General features: G+C 33.4%; 1 protein-coding gene and 1 pseudogene across 1 annotated transcript; one reads left to right on the forward strand and one right to left on the reverse strand.

The window, feature by feature from the left end:
* Positions 1-17,753: 17,753 nt before the first annotated feature.
* Positions 17,754-20,601, reverse strand: LOC145097545 (receptor-like protein kinase FERONIA pseudogene; annotated as a pseudogene).
* A 1,873-nt stretch (positions 20,602-22,474) lies between these two features.
* On the forward strand, positions 22,475-24,484 carry LOC145099653 (uncharacterized). The gene is made up of 4 exons (XM_079037187.1): positions 22,475-22,698; positions 22,799-23,525; positions 23,643-23,694; positions 23,844-24,484. Exons 1-4 carry the CDS (start codon positions 22,475-22,477, stop codon positions 24,482-24,484), a joined length of 1,644 nt encoding a protein of 547 aa, XP_078893313.1.
* Positions 24,485-25,069: the final 585 nt, after the last annotated feature.

The raw sequence follows: 25,069 nt of genomic DNA on the forward strand, positions 1-25,069 counted from the left end.
ATTGTAACTTGAGTGAAATGTCTTAAATAAGGTTTAAAACACTTGTGAAATGTAAGAGTAAAAGTTTTCTACTCTTGTACATTTGAAATTGGTAAGTTGTGATGTTTTGGATAAAACAAAGACCAACTAAGGCCAATTGTGTGAAGTGTTTGTCTTGATTAGAATCCGCACTATCTCTTGGATGTTTGACAAGGGAGTCTTATATGTCAAGAGGACAGTGGGAGTGTTAAAGGTCTTGAAAGTCTCAAGAACTAATCAAGAATAAAACCTGAAGTTCTTCACTAGCACACGACTTGAGGTTTATAACCTATCGTGTTGACATATTCTCTGCCCATTCCAATTAAAGTTGGTTTTGCATATGAGTTCTTAGAGTTCTCAATTAGTTGCACAACAACTTGGAAGCAATGGCAGGCACTTGAGCTGCCAGGTGGCAAGAAATTAAGATTGAGTTCAGTCCATATGAGTTTGGATTTGTCATTATCCTTGCCTTGTGACTATGGTTTTGACAATTCACATGGATAAGAACACATACACCATTAAATCTAAGTGTCCTAAGGTTTCTCTCCGATTCATGAAAATGATGGTGAGGAAACACTTTCACTAAGTAGATTTTAGCTAGATAGCAATTGTGATATTTGCATCCTCAAAGTCGTTAGTGGAGCGTGTGTGGTTTACCGGCACACTAACCTGGACTTGTGAGAAGTGGCAAAAAGGTCTAACCATTATGATTATGGCATCCCTCTTCATAATTGTTTAGACACACAAGTGTGCTATCTAAGGGAAGGTGTATGATTTTGATAAAGTTTTATCAAAACAATCTAGTATCAGAAATCTGAACTTTGGTAAGAAAGTCAGCTGATTTCTGAGTACATGTCAAAGCTAGTGGGAGCATAAGTGTTATGCTAATAATCATCATGTTAGTGGGAGCATGATAATTATGATAAGTATTGCAAGTTAGCAATGTTAATTATAGAAAACAAAAGTTTCAATTGGGAAAGAGTTGTTTTGCTATAATTAAGGGAGAGGAAATTATACTTCATCTCAAATCTATAAGCTTAGATCGTGAGGTTTTAATCATTTAGTCAAGGATATATATGAATTTCATGTTGGAATGGCTTAACATAAGGAAATTTTGTATATGAGTCCAGTATTTGCATTCTAAAATTTGATTATGATTACGGCATCCTTTTTCATAATCTGAATTATGAGAACTTGGCAAATTGAAATGGAAATGTTATAGCAAAAGACTGGTTTAGTCTTTATGTGTAATCATATGGTGATAAATAAAAGGTGTTTTATTTATGTTCATAGGTTTTGATACCATATTGAATTCAATTATTATTGTGTTTCATTTTGCATGTTTTAACTTCCAGAATAAACTAGGTTATTCTTCCGGAATGACTAAGTTATTCAAACCATCCACAGTCGGTCATATGTTGGAAGTAGATATGAATTAAGACTGTCATGGGTTGGCTTGTAGAGGTCTAAGGTGTTGGACAAAGGGCTACAACACTCATGAGTGCTCATAAGTTCTAAGTATTGGATTCAAACCGCGCTCATTAGAATCACTTCATGGATTTTATCACGAGTGATCATGAGACGATAATATCTTATATTCTTCAAACCTAGAGATATGAGTTGTTACTATGAGTTGGTTGTACATTGATTGCACGAAAACGCATTTGGTAACTCGGTGCTATAAAACGTGTCTTTGTGTATGATTCAACAAGTAGTAGAACAAGCCATATGAGTCGAAGTTTATCCATTCCTTTTACCTTCGGGATAAAAGCGATATCTGTGGGCCCCTCGATGATTTGATGATGACAAATGGAAGTGCTCAGCCGGGCCAGGACTGATTTGATTTGTTCAATTAGTCAGTCGTCATAAATCGGAAATCGGGAAACAACAAATGGACAGAGAGAATGAGTATAATCCATGTCTCAGTCCATATGATATCTAGAATGGAGGAATATATGATCCCTTATCTAATGGACAAGTCACTAACAAAGGTCAGAGTTCATCTACAATGTCAGAGTTCGACAGAAACTTTTGAGAGCTACGATTGCCAGTCGGTTCCTGAAGTCATACGCAATATTAGTTTTAGACTTATCCAAGTGGGAGACTGTTGGATTAATGTCTAAGTCCATAACTATAATTAGTAATACTTGACCCGACTCGGCATGGTCCATTTGGGTTGCATGGCATCATGCACTTGGATAGACTATAATGAGAGAAATAAGACACTTATGGTTATTAATCTATTATAAGTTCTAGTATATTAATAATAAGAATAATAAGATTATTTAATTAGTATTGATCAAGAATTAATCTAGGATTAATTAAGTGATCAAAAGAAGACTAATTAAATATATGGGTTGATTGTGTAAATCATCCATACTTGTATAGTGGGCTAATGCTCCATGGATAATCAAGTTGGGCTAAAACCCATAGGATGGTCCATGGATGCTCCATGGTGTATTTGAACCCAGGGATCCAAGGAAATGGAAAGTCATGACAATTAGGGTTTACCCTAATTGTAACACTATATAAAGATCGTATTCTTGACAAAATCGGTGACTAGTATCATTCTAGAGAAGGGCTAGCCGATTTTCATGAAGTGTAGAATTCTCTCAAGTTATTCCAAGTGTATTTGGTGTTGTGTGAACCATTTGAGGTGTCACACTTGGGGCACTAGGTACTCAAGCTTCATGAAGACTTTCTACATCAAAGAGGTATGTATTTTATCTTGTTACACTCATTGTTTTGTATGCTAGATTAGGATAATACCTTGGAAGTTCTTATTTGCATGTATAATAGAGAAAACATAGATCCAAGGTATTTAGGGTTACATGTACACTTAGGAGTGTTAGAATGCTCAAAACCCAACAAACACGCCCACATCACCAATATCATTCTGATTTCATTCCACTCCTGGTTCTATTCCACTTCATGAAGTATTCTGATATAATTCTTCATATTGTATGCATCATGTATGTAGTTTTTAGGAAAATAATGGAAAAAATAATGGTGCTCGAAAAAAATTTGATGTTATAATGTGTATTTGTTTGTATATTGTGTGTTTAAGTGTATTTTTATAATGTGTATTTGTATGTATATTGTGTGTTTAAGTGTATTTTTATGTATAATGTGTGTATTTATGTATGAAAAAAACAAAGTAGGATGCTATAATGGAATGTAATAAAAATACTTGTGAATGATGATCGCTAAATGAATACTTTTTTTTCCTAACACACAAAATACTTTTTATTTTCAGTTTTTTCTATTCTCATTCATTATACAATTTTTTTCCATTCATCAAATAAATTACAAAGTAGGATGCAATAATGGAAAGAATGAAAAAAATGATGTTATAATGTGTATTTGTATGTATATTGTGTATTTAAGTGTATTTTTATGTATAATGTGTGTATTTATGTATGAAAAAAACAAAGTAGGATGCTATAATGATATAGATGAAATTGTATGTATAGAAATTCTTCATATTGTAATTGTATGTATAGAAATTCTTCATATTGTAATTGTATGTATAGAAATTGTATGTATAGAAATTATTTTATTATATGTGTATTTATTTTATTTTATTATATATGTAATTGTATGTATAGAAATTATTCATATTGTAGTTTTGTAGGTTATATATGGGGTTTAGTTGGGCGATACTCTTTTATGTGATGGCAGATGTTATGGGCTTAGGACATGGAGGTAATGGGGCCAGGGATCCACCACCTCCTGTAGGCTTTGGTCGTGGACAACACGAACATGGTGGTAAGTTTTATGATGATATATTCATTACCTATTTTATCTATTTATTATAAGCTGTCGTGACTAATATTTTTAATTATATTTTTCAGCTAAGCTACCTAAAAAAAGAAGAGGCCTAGCAAAAAAACATCCAGCTATCAAAGTCGATACGGGCAAGTAAGGGAAAGCCTGTAGAATTGGATTTCAACAGGGAGATCACATATTCTCCTGTCGGGAACCGTGGTAATTGGTTTACCCGCGTGGTAATTGGTTTACCCGTGAGATTGGGAAGTATATGTGGATGAATATCCCTTTGAGCGTATCTGGTTGAGAAAATGTTTCCCCCGCTTTAAGAAATGCCACAGTGGTGTATCTAAAGGTAACTTGGTTAATATTTTAAGTTTAGTTGTGATTGATATTTAATTAACTAACTTTTTTTTTGAATTTTAGAATAAGTTTGATTTGGATAAGGTTAACTTGGATCTCAAGCGTGCTCGGTTGTTGCAGAGCATTGATGCGACTTTACAAAGAGTTTATAGAAGTCAGAAAAATAAAGCACATACTTATTTTCAGAATGTCGGGGGGCTTACAGATATCCCAAGGGCATTAGCCAACCCCCCGATGGTATGTCACATGAAAATTGGGCGCAAGCAGTCGAACATTTTCAAACTTCCGAATTTTTAAAGCGTTCGGTGTTAAACAAAGGAGTTCGTGCACAAAAACAAGTTGTAAATAGAGGGGGGTCGTGCTCGTATAGCAATACATGTTTCAAAGAAGTAAGTTATGATATATTTAAATATTTATTTAACTTATAATTAATCTAATTTTTAATGTTAAATAGGACATCACTCGAATCGAAGCATTTCGTAAGGCTAATATTGATAATATTTTATATGTTGGTAATTGTTAGTTTGGTTATACTTTGATATATTGGTATTTTGTAGTTTAGTAATTGTTAGTTTATGAAAGTGCAATGCTATAATGGTATTTTGTATTTTGGTAATTGTTAGTTATTGTACAATGCTATAATGTGTTATATGCAATATGTGCATTTGATAATTGTTAGTTTCTGAAAGTACAATGCTATAATAGTATTTTGTATATAGAATATTATAATGTTGGCTTAACTAATTATAAGACTATGTTGTTTTCTTTATAGTTGGAAATGCTTCAAACGATGTTAAAAGATCCGACATGTAGTGCCGCACTTAAAGATTGATTTTGTTCGTTGCCACAAAGAAATGAAACTGAAGGAAACGAGGAGAGCGACGATGACGAGTAGCTAGTTGTATGATTTTTGTATGTTTTGTTTGTATAAGCATTTTAGACTAGTATTTTTGATATTTTGTATTATGTTAAATTAGATGATTATTTTAAATGGATGTTGGATTAATATTTTGGAATGGAAGGATGTAGGATTATAATAATTAATATCATAGCAGATTTTATAGTTTTTATGCTGTTTTTTTCAATTATAATATGAAATATTTAAAAAAAAAATCAAAAAAAATACTGGCGACTCCTTTTGTTGCGACAGTCGGTTATTAGCGGCGACAACTCATAGTAGCGGCGACATATGGATTATCAGCGACGAAGCATTAGCGGCGACCTTTTAGCGACGACACGTCGCCGCTAATAGTATTAACGACGACATACGCTACTATTAGCGGCGACGGGTATCGCCGGTAATACACTAATTTCTTGTAGTGTACATGGTTCTCCCCACAAGAACATTGTCGACTCACTATTCATAACGTTATGGATATTGAATCACAAAAGAGTGTAAAGGTGAATTCATTTAAAATAAATGAAACATACCATAAACAAACTAATGAAAGTAAGATGTTGTTATGGATATGCGTCCCTTTTTTGGTGATACGAACAGGCAGCAAGCTGTTAGAGCCATGGAGATTGAGAAAGTGAATGGCTAGTCTTTTTGTAAGTACCCCAAATTCTTGTGTATTTTTTATAATTAAATAGTAGATTAATTACGATGCCACTATTTAACTTTTTCCGAAATAAAAGGAGTCATTCAAATGACAGAACTGTCATACTGTTTGACTTCATTCAATGATGACTAGTGGACATTTGTACAAGAATCCAACTAACACGTAATTTAATCACACAATTAATCAAATCAAAATCCACTCTAGCGTCAACTTAATTGAAAAATAGCTTTTGGAAGTGTTTGGGAGCTTCTAACTTTTAGCTTTTGACAAAACGCTCTAGTTTAAACAAAAAACTTCGCTTGGCAGTAAGAACGTTTAGCTTTTAGTTTAAACAAAACGCTTCAAATCTAAAAGCTATTTCATGTAGCGTTTAATAAAACGTTACTGAACTTTTGAAATTAATTTCCATAACTAACCTTAAAAATATATTTATATATTTATTAATTTTTAGTCGATTGTCATTTTATGTAATTTTATATATTTCAAAAGCTTCCAACTATTTTTGACAAACACTCGTATAAAAAATAAAAGTTACAGCTTCTCGCTACCAGCTACCAGAAAATAACAAATAGAAGACACCATATATAATATGGATATAACTAGTTTCGTATCCTAATAGGAAATAGGATACATGATATCAAAAAACCGTATTCTTTTAGGTGTATCCTATGTCAAATATAAATTACAAAGAAATAAAATACGCGAATACTAATAGATGTATTCTATTTAGTGTATTCTATCTGAGATATAGAATACACTAACAAAATCCGCCGTATTCTATTTTGTGTATTTTATTTGGATAAGATTAAATCAAACTTGCTTTTATACGGAATAAATCGTATTTATCTAAATCATACTTCAACCCTATTATATATATTGACACTTCAACCATATTATATGTAAATTTGAAGTCGTAACATTAATCTTTTTTTTTTAAAATCAAATCGCAACTTATTTGCTTAATTGAGAATCAAATCGACGACTTGGTTAGGTGAGGTATGTTTTTTTATTTTCCTTTAATAATCTTTATATAATCATTTATCAATCAAATTAGTTTTTTTTAGTTTGTAATTGATCGATATTATATTTTTGTTTCTTAATTTGATCGTAGTTTTGATTAAAGTTAGATTAAAGCTATATATTGGCCTAGATTTTAGGTTTTCCTCTAAAGATAATACCTCAAGTTTTGGAATAATCACATATGCATGTACGAATCAAATTGAAAAGATTAAACAATGGAATTGGTGTTGGCTTTTAATGATATATTGGAAAATATTTTATATTCTTAAAATAGTTAAGGGTTAATGGGGATATGATCTTTGATTTCAAAATGTTTGCATTTGAAAAAAATTATAAACGAAATAAAACTTGCAAAGGTTTGAAAAATCATATTAAACAAAGAAATCATGATAATGGGAAACAAAATTTTGTTTTATTATATACGTTATGTTTATTTTAATATAAAGTATAATTTAAGATTTCATATTGTATATATTGCTTATTAAATCATCGGCAGTGGAACTAATGTAATAAATATCTTATTTTTGTATTTACAATTAAACTTAGGTGCAATAATTTTATGGGTTTTATACAGAAAAGTGTCACTATTTTTGCAAAAGTTTTAATAAAGTACTAAAAGTTTTTTTTTTTAACAAAAAAATCTCGATTATTTAACATTTTGTCCAAATTAACGAAAAAATCTTTTTTTACATTTGAACAAAAAATGTCAAATTATGTGATTTTTTCAAAAATTTAAGACTTTTCTGTTAAAAAAAACTTTTAGGACTTTATCAAAAAAAGAATTTCAAAAATAATGACACTTTTTTTGCATAAAACTCATAATTTTATTTAACCAACAATAGGTTAAATCTGATAAAAAACGGGCCTCTAGGAGAGTTTGACATAAAAAAATGTTTAGCCTATAAATCGAATAAACTTAATTTAGAGTAAGTTACTTAATTTAATGCATAACTAAGTTATTTTGGATGATTCTATACCTAAGGTTAGATATGCACAATCACTTTTGTCGCTTTTTTCATAAATTGTCGATATGCTAATATGAAATGTTGCCAATTTTTTCTTAAATAGGCAATATGTTGATATTTATTCCCTAGACAAATTATTCAAAAAACGGTTTATGAATGTCTACTTGCACCATCTATATCCATCTCATGTATAATTATTTACTAAATATTGATTTTATAATTTATAGATGGACCGTGAAACTTAGATGTATGAGTTGCATCGTGCTAGTGATGAATATTTAGATTGCTTGAATTTTTTTTCTTAAAGTTGCTGATGATCATCGGGTGAAAGAATGAGAGACTCACATTTGGTGTCCATGTAAAAAGTGTCAAAATTTCAAAAAGTTTAGTGAATTAAACATAATACAAGAACATCTGATATGTTATGGGTTTATGAATGGTTATACACGTTGGACACGACATGGTGGATTATTTGTTTATCGTAACATGGTTGATACTGAAAATAAAGGCGATGATATTGATGATTCACAAAACGAAAATTTTGATAAAATAGATGACATGCTACATGATATCGAAGATAATATTCCCGATAAAGATTATGAAAAATTTCAACAAATGTTTGACGACGCTGAAAAACCATTGTATGTTGGTTGCACTAAATTTACCAAAATTTCTGCCGTGCTAAAATTGTTTAATTTAAAAGCAAGCAATGGTTGGAGTGATAAAATTTTCACGGACTTGCTAGAGCTTCTACATGACATACTCCCCGAAAATAATGTTGCCTATTTCATTATACCAAGCAAAAAAACTATTGTGTCCGATGGATTTAGAAGTCGAAAGAATACATGCATGTCTAAATGATTGTATGTTATATAGAAAAGAGCATGCTAATCTACATGAATGTATCACATGTGGAGCATCAAGATATATGAAAAAGAAACAAACAAAAGTAAACAGTGATGTGAAAAAGAACACCCCCCTGCAAAAGTGTTATGGTATTTGCCTGTCATACCAAGATTGAAACGATTATTTGCAAACGCCGAAGATGCAAAATTGTTACGTTGGCATGCCGATAAACGTACGGTGGACGGAAAATTAAGACATGTGGCTGATTCTCCTCAATGGGAGAATCTTGATTCTGAATTTTGGTGGTGAGATTAGAAATATTCGGTTTGGACTTAGTTCAGATGGAATCAATCCATTCGGAAACATGAGTAGCAGTCATAGCACATGGCCAGTACTTCTATGCATTTATAATCTTCCACCATGGTTATGCATGAAGAGAAAATACATCATGATGTCGTTACTAATTCAAGGTCCAAAACAACCTGGTAATGACATTGATATGTTTTTAGCTCCATTGATTGATAAAATGAAATTATTATGGAATTCTGGTGTTAGGGTGTATGATGCGTTCAAGAAGGAGTATTTCCAACTACATGCCATGATATTTTGCACTATAAGTGATTTTCCAGCTTACGCAAATTTGTCTGGATATAGTACAAAAGGAAAGAAAGCATGTCCAGTTTGTGAAAAGACACAGTATTTTTATGGTTAGGAGAATGTAAGAAACATGTATACATGGGCCATCGACGATTTCTTCCAAAGACCCATGTTTATCGTAAGAAGGGAGACTTGTTTGATGGTAAAACTGAAAATCGAGATATGCCTGAACCAATGGACGGAAAAACTACATTTTCCCGAGTTCAGAATTTAGATATTCAGTTTGGAAAATGCAATAACAATAAGCAGCCAACTAATTGAAAAAAAAGGTCTATCTTTTGGGAATTACCATATTAGGAAAAGTTAGAGGTACGACATTGTCTTGATGTTATGCATATTGAGAAGAATGTTTGTGATGCCTTGATAGCATTATTGTTGGACATTTATAAGAAATCAAAGGATGAGGTCAACGTTCGAAGGGACATGGTTACAATGGGAATACGACCACAACTTGCACCCATTGAAAAAGAAGGAAAGCGCACGTATCTACCACCAGCTTGTCATACTTTGTCTAAAGATGAGAAAACAAAATTTTGTAAATGTTTGCATGGTGTGAAAGTGCCGTCTGGCTATTCTTCAAACATTAGTAAGTTGGTGTCAATGAAAGACCTTAAATTAATGGGTATGAAGTCACATGATTTTCATGTTCTAATCACACATATGATTCCTATCGCAATCCGTGGAATGCTTCCAGATGATGTCCGACACGCAATTACAAAGTTATGCTTGTTTTTCAACATGATTCATTCAAAAGTTATTGATCCCGAAGTGTTACAAAGATATTATCATCACTTTATGCCAACTTGAAATGTACTTTCCACCTTCATTTTTTGATGTCATGGTTCACCTTGTATCTCATATTGTAAGAGAAATAAAGGTTTATGGTCCAGTATATCTATGATACATGTACCCATTTGAGAGATACATGGGTTTCTTAAAAGGGCATGTAAGAAATCGACATCAACCAGAAGGCAGTATTGTTAAAGGATATGCTTCAGAATAGGTGATTGAATTTTGTACAAACTATCTGAAAGGTGTCCCTGCTATTGGGATGCCACAATCAAGACATGAAGGTAGACTTCAAGGGATTGGTGTTGTTGGATTGAAAGTGATCATACCTAATCGTGATAAATTCCACCTAGCACATTTTACAGTGTTACAACACATGACAATTGTCGCTCCATACATAAATTAGCACATGTCAATGTTACGATCTAGAAACAAACAAAGGTCTGAAAAATGGTATGTTAAGGAGCAAATCAGAACATTTCCAGCATGGTTGAAGGAAAAGGTGAAAGAAAAGTTAGATAGAGAAAGTCTTGATCCTTTGGTTAAATTGTTAGCATATGGTCCGCGAAATGCTGTCTCCACTTACCAGAGCTACGATATTAATGGATATACATTTTACACTGAAAAACAGGATCGAAAGAGTACACAACAAAATAGTGGTGTGACGTTAATAGAAACCTCGATTGGATACTCTAATGTAAATCACCAGGCGCAGGCGATTATAGCCAAAGATTCATATTATGGTGTCATTCAAGAAATTTGGGAATTAAAATATGATTCATCAACTATAGTACCGCTCTTCAAGTGTAAGTGGGTCAAGAATAAAGGAGGTGTTAAAGTTGATGAAGACGGTTTCACACTTGTCAACCATTCCACAGATGGCTATGTATCTGAGCCATTTATTCTAGCCAATCAAGCTAACCAGATATTCTATGTTGAGGACCCCAAGAATTCTGGATGGCACATCGTCCTCCAAGGTAAATGACGTATACTTGGTGTTGAAAATGTTGAGGACGAGGAAGAATACAACCAATTTGATGAGTTACCTCCATTTTCTATCGGCATCACATCTTCAGATGTCATTATCAATGATAGTGCTTATTTAAGGTCAGACCACAACGAAGGAGTTTATGTTGAATCTAAGAAGAGAAAAAGGTATAATGTCATTTATTTAATTTAAAAAACCATAAAAAAACAACTTGGTTTTCATTTGAAACGAAATAGATTACGAAATTATATACTTACTATTTTTTGTTTGTTTGCAGAAACAAAAAATGACATCTTAGTTATGAAGACATCTACTAGAGAAGATACTTGTGTTTATTAACTTTGTTTTTTGTTTATTATAATGTATTTCAGTTCAATATTGTAAACAATTTAATCATTTTCTTTTTTAAATATATTTCTTTTATTGTTTGATATTTCGTCCCTATGGTTGGCATTTTTGTGTGGGTTTGGTCCTCATCCTACCTAAAATGAGGAATACGTCCTTCATTATTTATTTTTTTTTAATTTCTTTGAATTATTTTCTTACTATTTTAATTAAAAGAAAAACAAAAAAGAAGTATCACACCCACCACCGAAGGCTACATGTCTTGCAGGTGATTCGATTTGGGTTTAATTTATGTTGTCGTCTCTATTGACCCGGTTCATTTAGCACGCCACCCACCTGGAAACGAAATCTGGTGGGTGATTCAATTTGGGTTTGAGCACCCCTTGATTCGATCTGAGCACGTCTTTCCAACAAGGGAGATGAGTGGGGGGAAATAGGAGTTTTCTGGCAGGTGGAGAGAGGGAGAACGAGGGGGGGAAAGATAAGGTGGATGGGTGGGCGACGAATGGTAATGGTTGGCGGTAGATAAAGGTGTACGACGATAGCAATTAGTGGTGATGGTGACAGACGGTGGTGACGATGACAGCTAAGGGTTGTATATTCTTGAGTGTGTGTGTGTGTGTTTTCTTGAGAACAAAAGAAAATAGAAATAGAGAGAGGGGGGATGGGTAGGTCATATTTTTAATTAATTGAAATATTAACATAAAAGAATATAAAAACAAATCTAAGGGGTAAAATAGTCCTTTTAAGTTGATAGGGACCATAAACAATAAAAACATCAAATTTTGGACTATTGGTGCAGAAAAAAACTTTATGTATCAAAGCCACATAAATTTACCAACCACGGGGACCACTTTTGTGATTTTGTCAATAAGTATTATAGCCTAACAAATAACTTAACAACCAGACACTATTCTTTATTCAAATAAAAGACTCAAAATATATGTCTTATTTTATTGTTTTGCCAAGCAGCTTTTATGTTTTAGATTTCTACGTATGTTAATAGGATTAAACACATAGTTGACTTTTCCCAAATGTGTTGTCTCCAGTTGGATTTATCTATGCGTTAAATAGCTAAAGAAAATCAACAATCAATGATAATTATTATTCAAACAGATTTTATCATTTTCTGTTTAGATATTGTTTCATGATCTGTTGAGTTTTAAAATTCATATATTATTTGGTATGGACCTTGCATTTAGTGTTGTTTTATGCAATTCCAAATTAGCCCTTATTGCTTGATCAAGACGTCAAGCTTGTCCAGTGTCCACGACTCCCATGTTAATTACATTATAGAAACAATTAAGAAAAAAAAAACAATTGGGCCGATCTTGGTTATTGGAACCGGGCAAGTAATTTACCCAAAATATTTAAAATCCCCGCCATCCAAGAATTACCCTCCTGTACCCTAAATTGGACCGGTACGTATCATCTTCCAAAAATTACCATCAATATACCCTCTCCACATACGTTGCAGCATCGTCTACACAGACGACAATCACTATTCACTAGCAATTCTTCATCACCAGCGACCACTATCTACTCTCCCTTTACCGCCAGTGACGATCAGTCAAACTCAATCGTCAATTAGCCATAAACTCTCCATAACCGGCAATGACTAGTCAAACCTCCGCTACCACCTTCACAGTTGTTGATCGTCGTCGATCACCAGGTGCGTACTTTGTTTTTTAGTCGACCCTTTTGAACAATTTGTTATGATTTTACTATGTGAGCATACTAACATCTTCACTTTTCTTCATACTATCAGTAAACAACTAAATACCCAATTATATGCAGAGTTGGTGACGGTTAACGATGTTTTGATGATATATCAACTTCATTCGTCAAAAGAAAGAAAATAAGGAAATCTCTGTTACAACTTACAAACCACATTAAGTGAATGCAGAATAACAACGAATGCAAAAATTAATTGAATGCAAAACCAAATTAATCTAATGAAGAAGGGATTTAATATTTTAATTGTTGCATTGGAGAATAAAAGATGAAAGTCATGTAACCTGAATAAGAATGACAGCAACAACTAGTTAACATGCAGGAGGTTTTGCAATATTTAAGTAGGTTTTATTCTAACTAATTAGGGTAGGGTATAATAGTACAATCATATAGAATTTATAGTAATAGTTAAGCTGTTGGGATGAATTTAAACTAACTGTTACTATTGTTTTTTTTCTGTTTTGTTTTTATTATATTGATCCATTATTAATAATAGACAACGAATAATATAAAAAAGTAAACATGTGATTGTTTAATGAATAATGATATGTTTTTTTTACACTTTATGCAATTATGGGTAACATGTTAAAAAATATTAATATTTAATTATTTAAGCAAAATGATGTTATTCTGAAAACCATTTTACTAAACTAACCTGATAGTTGAATTGAATTTGAGTTCTTTAGTAACTTGCCCGCCCAACAATGGAAAATATAGAAAGGAGTAAGAGAAGCGCCACATTGATAAGGGAAAAGACTGAAGAAAAATTAGCAACATTGCATGTTGATTTCGATAAGTATAATCAAGCTATAGGAGAGTATCAACCTAAATTTGAAACTTATTGTGGAGTCGCGGCTAGGAGTAGGATTTCTATTCTTAAAGAAAGTTGGGATAAAGTATCTAAGGCAGAGCTACATGACTTGTGGTTGGACATTAAGGTATGTATTTATAACTTGCTAAATGTTTTTTAATTAATAATTGTTACTAATAGGTACTATACTTTAATTTATAAAACAGAATTATTGGAATATACCAAATGATGCACCCAAAAAACAAACATTAAAAGTATGCAACAAGTCATGGAGGGCCTACAAGTCGGCTCTTGTTAATGATTTCATGGACAATGATCTTGATGCTTCAAGTTTTTACCCGTACCTAACCAAAGAAGCATGGGAAGATTTTGTTAAGCTAAAATCCACTGCAGAATTCCAGGTTGGGCTTTAGTATCTATTTTTGATATTTTTATACAATAAAAATTCTAATTGCATTTATATGTGTGAAGGAAAAAAGGAAAAAGGGGAAGGAGACTGTGAAGAAGAACAAAAATCCAGCTCACTTAGGCTCATTAGGGTATCGTGGGAACAAAGCTTGGTGGGATAAAGATATCGAGCTAGGTGAAAAAATAAAAGGACACCATATATCAAGTGAGTAGGCAAGAGATTTTATCTACGCTGGGACAAAACGCACTCCTTCAGGGGATTATGTTGTAGTGCCTGAGAGTGAGCAATTAGCAGATGAGTTTGTAAGTGTACTTTATTTTCTTCATCTCCATATATCATTTATTTAATAAGTAGGTGTTAATATAATCCTTTTCTTTGCATTTACAGATATCAAAAGATAAACCCGGAGTTGATTTGATGGAAGATGTTTTAGGAAAAGGGCACCCTGGTCGCACGAGGGCGGTAGGTTATAATGTCACTCTAAAAGAATCAAGGATTAACCAGGGAAATAGGAAACAACAAGAGTTACCAGATTTGGAAGATTTGGTGACGAGGCTAGAGGAGAGATTGTTTAATAAGTTATATGAGAAGTTATATGATAAGTTGATGACTGATATGGTGCCTGATATGATGGCTAAGGTGGTAGATACTGTCAGGGACATGGTCGACTCTATGGTGGCTACTAGTGTGAATCATGGCATGATGCAACATGATGATACTCGTAGGAACGAGGCAATAAAAGTAAGAAACCCGAACTTGAAGAAACCTAGTGTTCAATCTACAATGATGGATGAATTAGATAATATAAAGGTATGCATTGTTTCTTCGTACATAATTCATTTAAACACATATAAACAAACTAATTTAATGCATGTTATATATATATATATATATATATATATATATATATATATATATATATATATATATATATATGTGTGTGTGTGTGTGTGTGTGTGTAGGCTCCCATTGACTGTGAGTTGCTACTACCATCGGATACAGAGCATCATACAGTTGCCGAAGGGAAAGTCTACCCATCGGAGAATGGGATGTTACATGGGATACCGCTAAAAGAACATCATGTGAAGGTATCTGTACGACAGATTTATGATGGTTATAAGTTGTTCCCTTTTCCTGTGCCGACTGAAGAAACATGTACTTTGGGGAATGCACTGTATGGTTTTACTCAATGGCCACGAAGTTCAATTTCTCTAGTTAAGGTAAAATATAAATTTCCTTTATTTTTTTAATATTATAGTGATATGTAATGAAATCAATATGTAACCATTTCTAAACTTCCTAGCCCACTCCAACTGTGCAAAAAGATCAAAGACCTTCCCACACATCGACAATGGTACCAACGTCAACACCATCATCAACACAGGTTGATACTTATCATAATCCTTGTGATGAAGTAGTAGCTTAACCTTATTATTAGTCCTTAAAACTTTTAGCGGATCAAATGGATTTTTAATGTAGGTACACCAAAAAAGAAAGTACGATGAGACCAACAGTTTGCCCCTTGTAAAGAAAATACGACAATTTGTAATGCCAAAAGAACTAAATGGCAGGCCGAAGATCAAGTTAATGTATAAAAATTTTATGAGCCGCAAAATTGAATATCCAATTCATGTTAGAAGTGAGCCAGGGATCTTTGGAGTTGGGAGGACTGAGGTTCTAATCTATTCAGACGTGATTAAAGAGCTTATGACGAATAAGCAACTCGATATTGATTCTATTTTTTGCTTTCAGATGTGAGTATGTTAACATTTAAATAACTAATATTTCATAGTAGTTTACCTTTATAATATATACATTTTTTGTAGGATGCTGCATTCAATGTTTCAACACGATAATAAATGTGCCTTCATAAACCCACAAAAAATCACTAGCTTGCAATGTGGAACCGATGAGGAATTCGGAACAAATAGTGTTGTAAATGAGTTGATTGATACGATGAACTTTCATCAAGAAAAAGATATTTTTCTAGCACCATATTTGCAAAGGTATGATATTCTAGAAAATGTTTACGCCTTATATTTTTGTCAATAATTTTTGCTAATATGTTTAAACTTTACTAGGTTACACTACATATTATTTGTAATCTGCCCTAGTCAACATGCGTGCTACATTTTGGATTCATGTCAAGGTATGAAGACGTTTGAAGACTATGATATCGTAACACATATTGAAAAGTAAGAAGTTTCTTATTTTTGTATTTTATGACTGCTATTTTTTCTTTGGATTCTAAGAAATCAATAATGCTTACTTTTTTAGAGCTGTTGCAACGCTTAATAAACAATCCAAATCCAGATCACGTGCAATGACATGGACTTTCGCAAAGGTAACTAAATTTACTATCAATTATATATATATATATATATATATATATATATATATATATATATATATATTCTCATATGTATTTTATATTTAGTGCAACAAACAAACGTTGAATTGGGAGTGTGGCTATTACATCTCAAAGTGGATGCATGAAATGATGTTATACAGACAACGGGGATTTCCTAAAGTAAGTTTTTTTTTTTTTTTTTTTTAATTTTAAAATTAAACCTTAATGTTTATTAAATTAAGTATTTTGTATTACTTTGTATGTAGAACCTTTGGAACGATAAAACACCATTTTCGGATGCGGAGTTGGACGATTTTGTTGAGTTTTGGATGATATCTTTTGTAGAGAACTATTTGAAATGAAGCTATGTTACATGGTTAGTTGTTTTTATTATTATAATGGTCTTTTCTATCTTCCAAATGATTTGAATTTGGAAATAAATTACAAAAATGTATTTTTTTGATTGGATGGAAATGAATAAAAAAAATCTTAATCTTAAATTATCATTACAATAACAAGTTATTTATGTTAAATGATTCTTTTAAGCTACAAGTTAATTGTGTATATTGTCAATGCTTTCAACAGATTTGGAGTGACGAAGAAGACGACAAGAGATACATACAAAATGTGTTAGATTTGGATCGTTTCAAAAAAAAGATTTGGAGATGGAAATAAATAAGCAAATGTAATTTAAGATATTAGTTGAACATAACAATAGTTGTTTAGTTGATTTGTCTGATATTGAACATAACATATAACTATTTCGTCTACATAATATATATATATATATATATATATATATATATATATATATATATATATATATATATATATATATATATATATATATATATATATATATTCTCTTGTATTGCAATTTAGGTTTATTTTATCACATTCTAGTGGATGATAAAATATTGGCTCATAAATATGATAGGGTACTTCTAGTAGATACACCAATTATAAATATGATAGGATATACATAAAATACAAGATATATATATATATATATATATATATATATATATATATATATATATATATATATATATACACCATATAGGATACGACAAGAAGGTAAATACGATACACCATATATAATACACATATAAGATACGACAAGATAAATAGGATACACCATATATAATACATTATACTATACGTACAATGTACACCCTTGGATAGCATACGGTTGTTTTAACCGTATTCTATTTCTTTTGTAATAGGATACACCCCCAATAGGATACAGATGATTATCCGTATTATATTAGCAAAAATAGCGGTATCCTATTCCATGTTTTCTAGTAACCACTTCCAGCTAACAATTATATTTTTGCCAACATGTCATAGTAATCCAAACATAAATTACCATACTACCCTGACCTTTATTTGGGTAATACCGTTTCTGACACTAATCCTTCACGGCTGCTGCTATCAGTCGACACCAATCCATGTTGTATTCCCACTCCAGTCGACCCTTCTAACTCATACTCCTCATTTACACTCACGTCCTCGCCTTTCACTGGAAACACATATTCTTGATTTTCCGACATGCTACCTGTCATCTCACCCACCATACCACCTCTCTTCTCAGCCGCCTCCTGTAACCGCAATGCAAACTCTAACCCCCAAACAACTTCATCCATCATCGGACGTTTACTCCCTTTCATTCTTAAACAACTATTCGCAACCTCACCAAACTTCATCAAACAATTAGGAGCAATCTCATCACTTATTCTCTTATCAACTATCTCTTTCAATGTCCCCTTTCCATAGTTTAACCTACCCCATTCAGCTAAACTCACCTCTTCATCGGAAACACCTTGGTTTATAATCACTGGCCTGGAACACAAAACCTCTAACAATACAACCCCAAAGGAGTACACATCAGATTTCTCTGTAAGTTGTTGCATTTTGTAATATTCAGGATCCATATACCCAAATGTCCCTTTGACAGCTGTACTAACATGATCTACACCTTTATCTTTTGGCCCTAACTTTGACAAACCAAAATCCGCCACTTTCGCCACCCAATTCTCATCCAGCAAAATATTAGTCGATTTCACATCGCGATGAATAATCGCACGATTTGCACCTGTGTGTAGATAATCCAACCCTTTTGCTGCACCAATGCAAATTTCTAGACGTCGTTTCCAAGGTAAATTAGGGTTGTTTCCTTTGTATAAATGATCTTGTAATGTCCCGTGAGACATGTAATCATACACAAGTACCATTTCGCCCTCGTCGTCACAGTACCCAATTAAGGACACAAGTTGGACATGACGTAATTTTGACAGCAACCCAATTTCCATTTGGAATTCGTGAAAACCTTGCTTGGATAACGCGTTTAGTCGTTTGATAGCGACAGTTGTTGTAGCATTGTCGATGTACCCTTTGTACACCATCCCAAACCCTCCTCTCCCGATTATACAATTTTTATCAAATTCTCTGGTGGCATCTTTCACTTCCTTGATTGTAAACCGCCGACACCTACCTGACGGAAGGCGGTTGTCTTTTGATTTTTGTTCACCGGATGACTTGTTACCGGAGTGTTTCACTCGCTGGAAAACGATAAAACCTAAAGTTGACAGCATGAGTACTACCGCTCCGCCAATACCGCCTATTATGGCGGCATACAGCGGAGTTTTGTTTTTCACCGGAGATGACGGCGGCCGTACCATAGGGCGGAGCTCCGAGTCGCGGTCAGTGAGACTACCGTTCATGCTAAGCTTGAAAACTTCCAAACCGTTCAAAAAGGCATCATTGTATTCTTCGGTGTCAGCAAGGTTCGGACCCATCGCGAGCCACAAATCTCGCTTTCTTCCACTACCATCAAAATCATACACAAATACGCCATAATCTTTAAACACAGGAAACCCAGTACCTTTAGTCCAGTAAAACAGATCAGCATACTGTTCAGCCGTTTGATTCGAAATAAAAATTTTAAATATCACCGCATATTTGCGCGTGTAAGCTGGTATAATATTACAAAAGTGGAGCCTAAGGTTGTAATAAAACCCAGAATCAACCGGAAGCTGCCACGTCAGATTGCGATTTTCAGAAGTAGCACCCATGCTTCTTTGCGTAGCATAAACTAACTCAGGTGCGGTATAATTCGGTGTGTCAGCTGTGTAGACTATCGGAGTCTTGTTAACCGGGGTCACTGTTCGAACTGGGAACAAATATGGATCGTCTTGATCCCACGATCGATACATCCCGGTATCATCGATGGGGGAGATCAGCTCCCCACCGACGTTTAACCGGTAGATATTCTCAAGACACGTGTCCTCTGAGACGACTGGATCAGAATATTGACCGACGTATTTCACATTTTTTGATTTGTAATATAAGTATTTGGGTTGTGAAACAATTTCTATACCGTTAATGAAGGCATATGATTCGGGTGAGGGGGTGAAAGTGATGTTTATGGTTTGGGTGTGGTTTACATAGATAACGAATTCTTTTACAAAGTGTGGAAACTTATTGGAATGGGTGCGTGTCGTTCGCAAGTAGGACGAGGTTTGGAAAGCGCTGAAGTTGGATAAGAGAGAGTAACCGTTTGATGATACAGAAAAGAAAGATTGGTCTGCCTTGTAGTGGGAGTATGTTGCGGGGTAGAAATAGAGTCGGAGGAATTTAGGGCCGTTGGCCACCGGAAAAGTGTAGGTGAATGATGTAATGAAGATTCGTGCAGTGGAGTACGGGATTTCCGGGACGGAAGGATCGTGGTTGTTTGGGGCGGATGTGAAGGAGGTGGTGGTGGAGGGCATGAATTCGGAACGTTCATCGGTGTCCCATTTCCGGTCGGTAGTGGCGGTTGCACCACCGCAGTTAAGGAGGAAGTAGTCGGTGGGTTTGTATGGTTGGGCGGTGGTGGTGGTGGTGGTGATGGAGAAGAGGAGGAAAGAAAAGAGTGGTAAAGGGAAGATGAACATGGTGGTTGATAGGTTTACTTTCATGTTTAATGAGAGCCTTTCTTATTTATGCTCTTTTATAAATTATAAAAGTAGTTAGTGTTATACAGATAAAAAGATTGTTTCCTTGATAATGAAAAGTCGTGGTTATCGGCATTTGCCACTAGCCAGTAGGAAGCATTTTGCACCATGGAAGTTTTACCTATTTTGCACCACGAAATGTGTAACGTGCTTATGTGAACTTTTGTTAATTTGTAATGTTATTAATTGAATATGCTTCAACAAACAAGCACATATATACTATGAATTATTTATCGACTTTATAACTGAAAATTAATCTTCTAACGGAGCATAAACAAACACACTAAAAGCGATAGTACCTGTTGCAATGAGCGTTGTATCCATAATGTTGTTTTCATATATGAAAGGTGCGAGATAATTGAAGATACAATATCAAAAAAGTTGTCCATAATATTAAAGGTTTTTGTAAAAGAAAAAGTTAGAGAAAACATTTAAAGGGTTCCAGATGACCAAACACAAATATTTCTAAGTCCAAGCAGGCTTCCAACAAAGTTTGGATCAAGACAGCCACACGCAGACCTGTATGTTAGAGGTTTAAATGTGATTTCAGACAAGGTTTAAACCAAAAATGTTAGTTAATTTGATCATAGATGAAAGTAATTGAGTAAAATTTGATAACAGAATTGACTGTAATTTATAAATTTGTTTAATCAAGTATATAATAGAGAATTTTATAAGTAGAATGTCTTATCTTGTGTGAAAACGATTTACAAACAAAAGAATATGAGTTATTATCCATAAATACATTTTATTTTGAAAGAGACACTACAATGAACATTGCATGGGCGGTCCTAGCTAGGTGCCTGGTGTGGCACCGGCAACACCTAGCTTCCGCGTACGAAGTAGAATTTTTTTTTTTTTTTTTTAATTTTTACCTATTGTGCCACTACGTAAAAAAAATCATGCACCTACTAAAAAAATTGTGCAAATACATAAAAAAATATTGTCACTCTTTCGCGAATTACCGAATGAAAAAAAAAAAATAATAACCAGCCAAATGTTTTATTCAATTGTAGTTAGTCCAATTGTCTAAAGCCCTAAAACCCAAATGAAACTTAATTTGATAAATTAGCAATTGGGCTAATTGCTTGTAAAAAAGATAGCTCAATAATCCTAATTGTGAAATTGTAATTAATCCATCGGTTGAAAGGAAAAAAAAAAAAAAAAAAAAAAAACCACGATCGAAGACTTTAGAGGCGACGCACGAAGCAGTAGGCACGAGCACGACTATCGACTTTTGGCCCCAAAATTCAATCGATCAATCGACCTTGAGGGCTGAGGCTTGATCGATTTCAATGGTTTGATGGATCAAAATTCACAATACTTGATGTCTTGATCGATTTCACAATGAAGCAAGTAAGTTTTACCAATTACCAATTCATTAAGATATTTGAAATTGATATGTGTTTTGGAAGTTATTGATTGACTTGGGTGAAATTGATTTGTTTTGTTGAAGTTATATTGTTTGCTTAGGTTATATTGCTATGTTTTTTATTGTATTGATTGTTTGATTATGTGAAATTGATATGTTTTATTGAATATATTGTTTGATTAGGTGAAAGCAACTTGTTTTATTGAATTGATTGTTTGATTAGGTGAAATGGATATGTTTTATTTAATTTATTGTTTGATTAGGTGAAACCAACTTGTTTTATTGAAGTCATTGTTTATTAGGTGTAATTGTTATGTTTTTATTGAATTTATTGTTTGATTAGGTGAAAGCAAGTTGTTTTATTGAAGTCATTGTTATGTTTTTATAGGTTAAACTAAGTGGTTTTTTTTACCAAAAGACAAAGACCTAATCCTAATGAAAGTGGTGAAGAATGTTCCCAAATACCAATCACCAATCAATCAATGCCTTCCGTTTCTAATCCTAATGCAACTCCACAAACACCAATCACCAATCAATCAATCCCTTCGGTTTCTAATGCAACTCCACAAACACAATGCTCTAACCAACCTAATGATAATGTTGACTTGAAGGATCTTCCAGAGGACCCGGCGGATAGGCCATTGATTACAAGTTACAAACCAAATATAAGAGATGATGTAAGAAGAGCATATTTGCTTCAAGGACCGTGTCAAGTAAGGGCACATAAGTTTCCTAAAAAAAATAGGTGATAGATTTAGAAGATTCGTTCCTTCATGGTTTGATGACTTTGATTGGTTGGAATATAGTGTGAAAAGGATAGTGCATATTGTTTATATTGTTATTTGTGTGGGGACCTCATGGGACAAAAAGGAGGGAGAGATGCATTTGTTTCTCAAGGTTTTGATACTTGGAATAAAAAAAGATGCATTTCGGACTCATGTGGGTGGTATTGATAGTTTTCACAACAAAGCAAAAGAAAAGTGTGAGTTTTTAATGAGGGAAAAACAAGCTATCAATGTAGTCTTTAGGAGGCAAACCGAAGCAGAGGATCATAAATATAAAGCTCGATTACGTGTTTCTATTATTGTTGTTAGACTTTTATTGAAAACCGGTTTACCGTTTCGTGGTCATGACGAGTCGGTTAACTCGGAAAATAGAGGGCTATACATTGAAGTGTTAAAAGCCATTCGAGAGACTAGTGAAGATATTTTCAACAATACTTTAGAAAATGTCCCAAAAAACAATCAACTAATTTCCCCTAAAATTCAAAAAGAACTTGTGCAATGTTTGGCACAAGAAGTACTTTTGAGTATTCGTGAAGAGATTGGTCAAGATGTTTTTGCTTTACTAGTTGATGAATTTAGTGATGTTTCAAAAAAGGAACAAATGGCTATTGTTTTGCGTTATGTCGATACTCTTGGCTTTGTGAAAGAAAGATTCATAGGTCTAGTGCACGTGAAGGATACGTCTTCTTTGACACTCAAAAACGCCATAAATGAAGTACTTACAAGTAATAAGTTGAGTTTTAGTCAGGTAATTTATTCTTTAGTTTTTTTGTTATTTCAATTTAATTAATATATATATATATATATATATATATATATATATATATATATATATATATATACTAATTGTTTTAAATTTTAATAGATAAGAGAACAAGGTTATGATGAGGCTAGCAATATGCGATGGGAATTTAATGGTTTGAAAGCTTTGATATTACAAGAGAATGACACGGCTTTTATGTACATTGCTTTGCACACCAACTTCAATTAGTAGTTGTGGCTGTAGCAAAGAAACATGTTGGTGTTAGTGACTTTTTTGAGCAAATTTCGTTGGTGGTTAATGTAGTTTGTGCATCGTGTAAAAGAAAAGACTTACTACGAGAGCAAGCAAGAGAAAGGATGCAAAAAGGCTTGTGTAGTGGTGAACTTGAAACTGGAAGAGGGTTAAATCAAGAGACTACACTTGTTCGAGCGGGAGAAACAAGATGGGGTTCACATTTCAACACACTCACAAGTTTGATGAAGTTATTTGCGGATGTTCTTGTAGTTTTAGATTTTGTGAAAGAAGAGGGAGGGTCATTGGCAAACCGTCAACAAGCATCTGGAATCTTAGCATATTTTAAATCATATGAGTTCGTGTTTTACTTACATATGATGTATGACATTTTACACCTCACGGGTACATTGTCAAAGCAACTTCAAAGAAAAGATCTAGACATTTTAGAAGCGGCTTCGATGGTTAGAGGGACAATGGAGGCATTGCAATCTTTTAGAAACATAGGGTTTGCTAGCATTTTGCCAAAAGTATCCTCTTTTTGTGAAACACACGAAATTGATACTTTGGATATGGAAGAGTTGTATATTGGTGCGAGAAACCGTAGGACTACAAAGACTAATAGGTTTCATTTTGAGGTTGAAATCTTCAACACGGTGGTAGATATGTTACTTACAGGGATCGATTTAGTGAAACAAGCACCCAATTACTAGAATACATGGGTGCTTTGAGCCCTTGTGATTCATTTGCACAATTTGACAAATCAAAGTTATTGAAGTTGGGTAAGTTATACAAGTATGACTTTGATGATTCAGATATGATAGACCTTGAAGGACAACTTGAGATATTTTATCACTCTTGCATCAAAGATGAGCGTTTCGCTAGTTTGAAAGGAATTTCCGACCTTTATCGTTTGATGGTTAATACGGGGAAGCATCGATCTTATCCTTTGGTTTATAAGCTATTGAAGTTGGCTTTGATATTACCTGTAGCGACCGCAAGTGTAGAAAGATGTTTTTCAAAGATGAAGCTCTTGAAGGCCGACTTGCGTAACAAAATTGGCGATGAATTTTTAAACGACGCATTGCTGTGTAATGTCGAGACCGAAGCACTTGCGAAAGTTAAGAATGAAAAAGTAATGGAACGGTTTCAAAAGATGTCTGCACGAAGAGGACAAATTTAAATTCTAGTATATCGTTGTTATATTATGTTTAACCAGAAAAAAAATTGTATTAGATGAATAGATGTTTTATATTATGTTTGACCGGAATTTTTTTATTTTTTTTTAATGTTTTACA

Source organism: Lactuca serriola, chromosome 4 (genome assembly GCF_051521515.1).
Source record: "Lactuca serriola cultivar US96UC23 chromosome 4, Lser_US96UC23_V15, whole genome shotgun sequence".
In the NCBI taxonomy this organism is placed as follows: Eukaryota; Viridiplantae; Streptophyta; class Magnoliopsida; order Asterales; family Asteraceae; genus Lactuca; species Lactuca serriola.

Coding starts and splice junctions, on each gene's coding strand:
- LOC145099653 (XM_079037187.1), top strand. CDS start 22,475: ATGCCTTCCGTTTCTAATCCTAATGCAACTCCACAAACACCAATCACC. Junction 22,699..22,798: donor GCATATTTGCTTCAAGGACC/GTGTCAAGTAAG, acceptor GTTGGAATATAG/TGTGAAAAGGATAGTGCATA. Junction 23,526..23,642: donor ATAAGTTGAGTTTTAGTCAG/GTAATTTATTCT, acceptor AAATTTTAATAG/ATAAGAGAACAAGGTTATGA.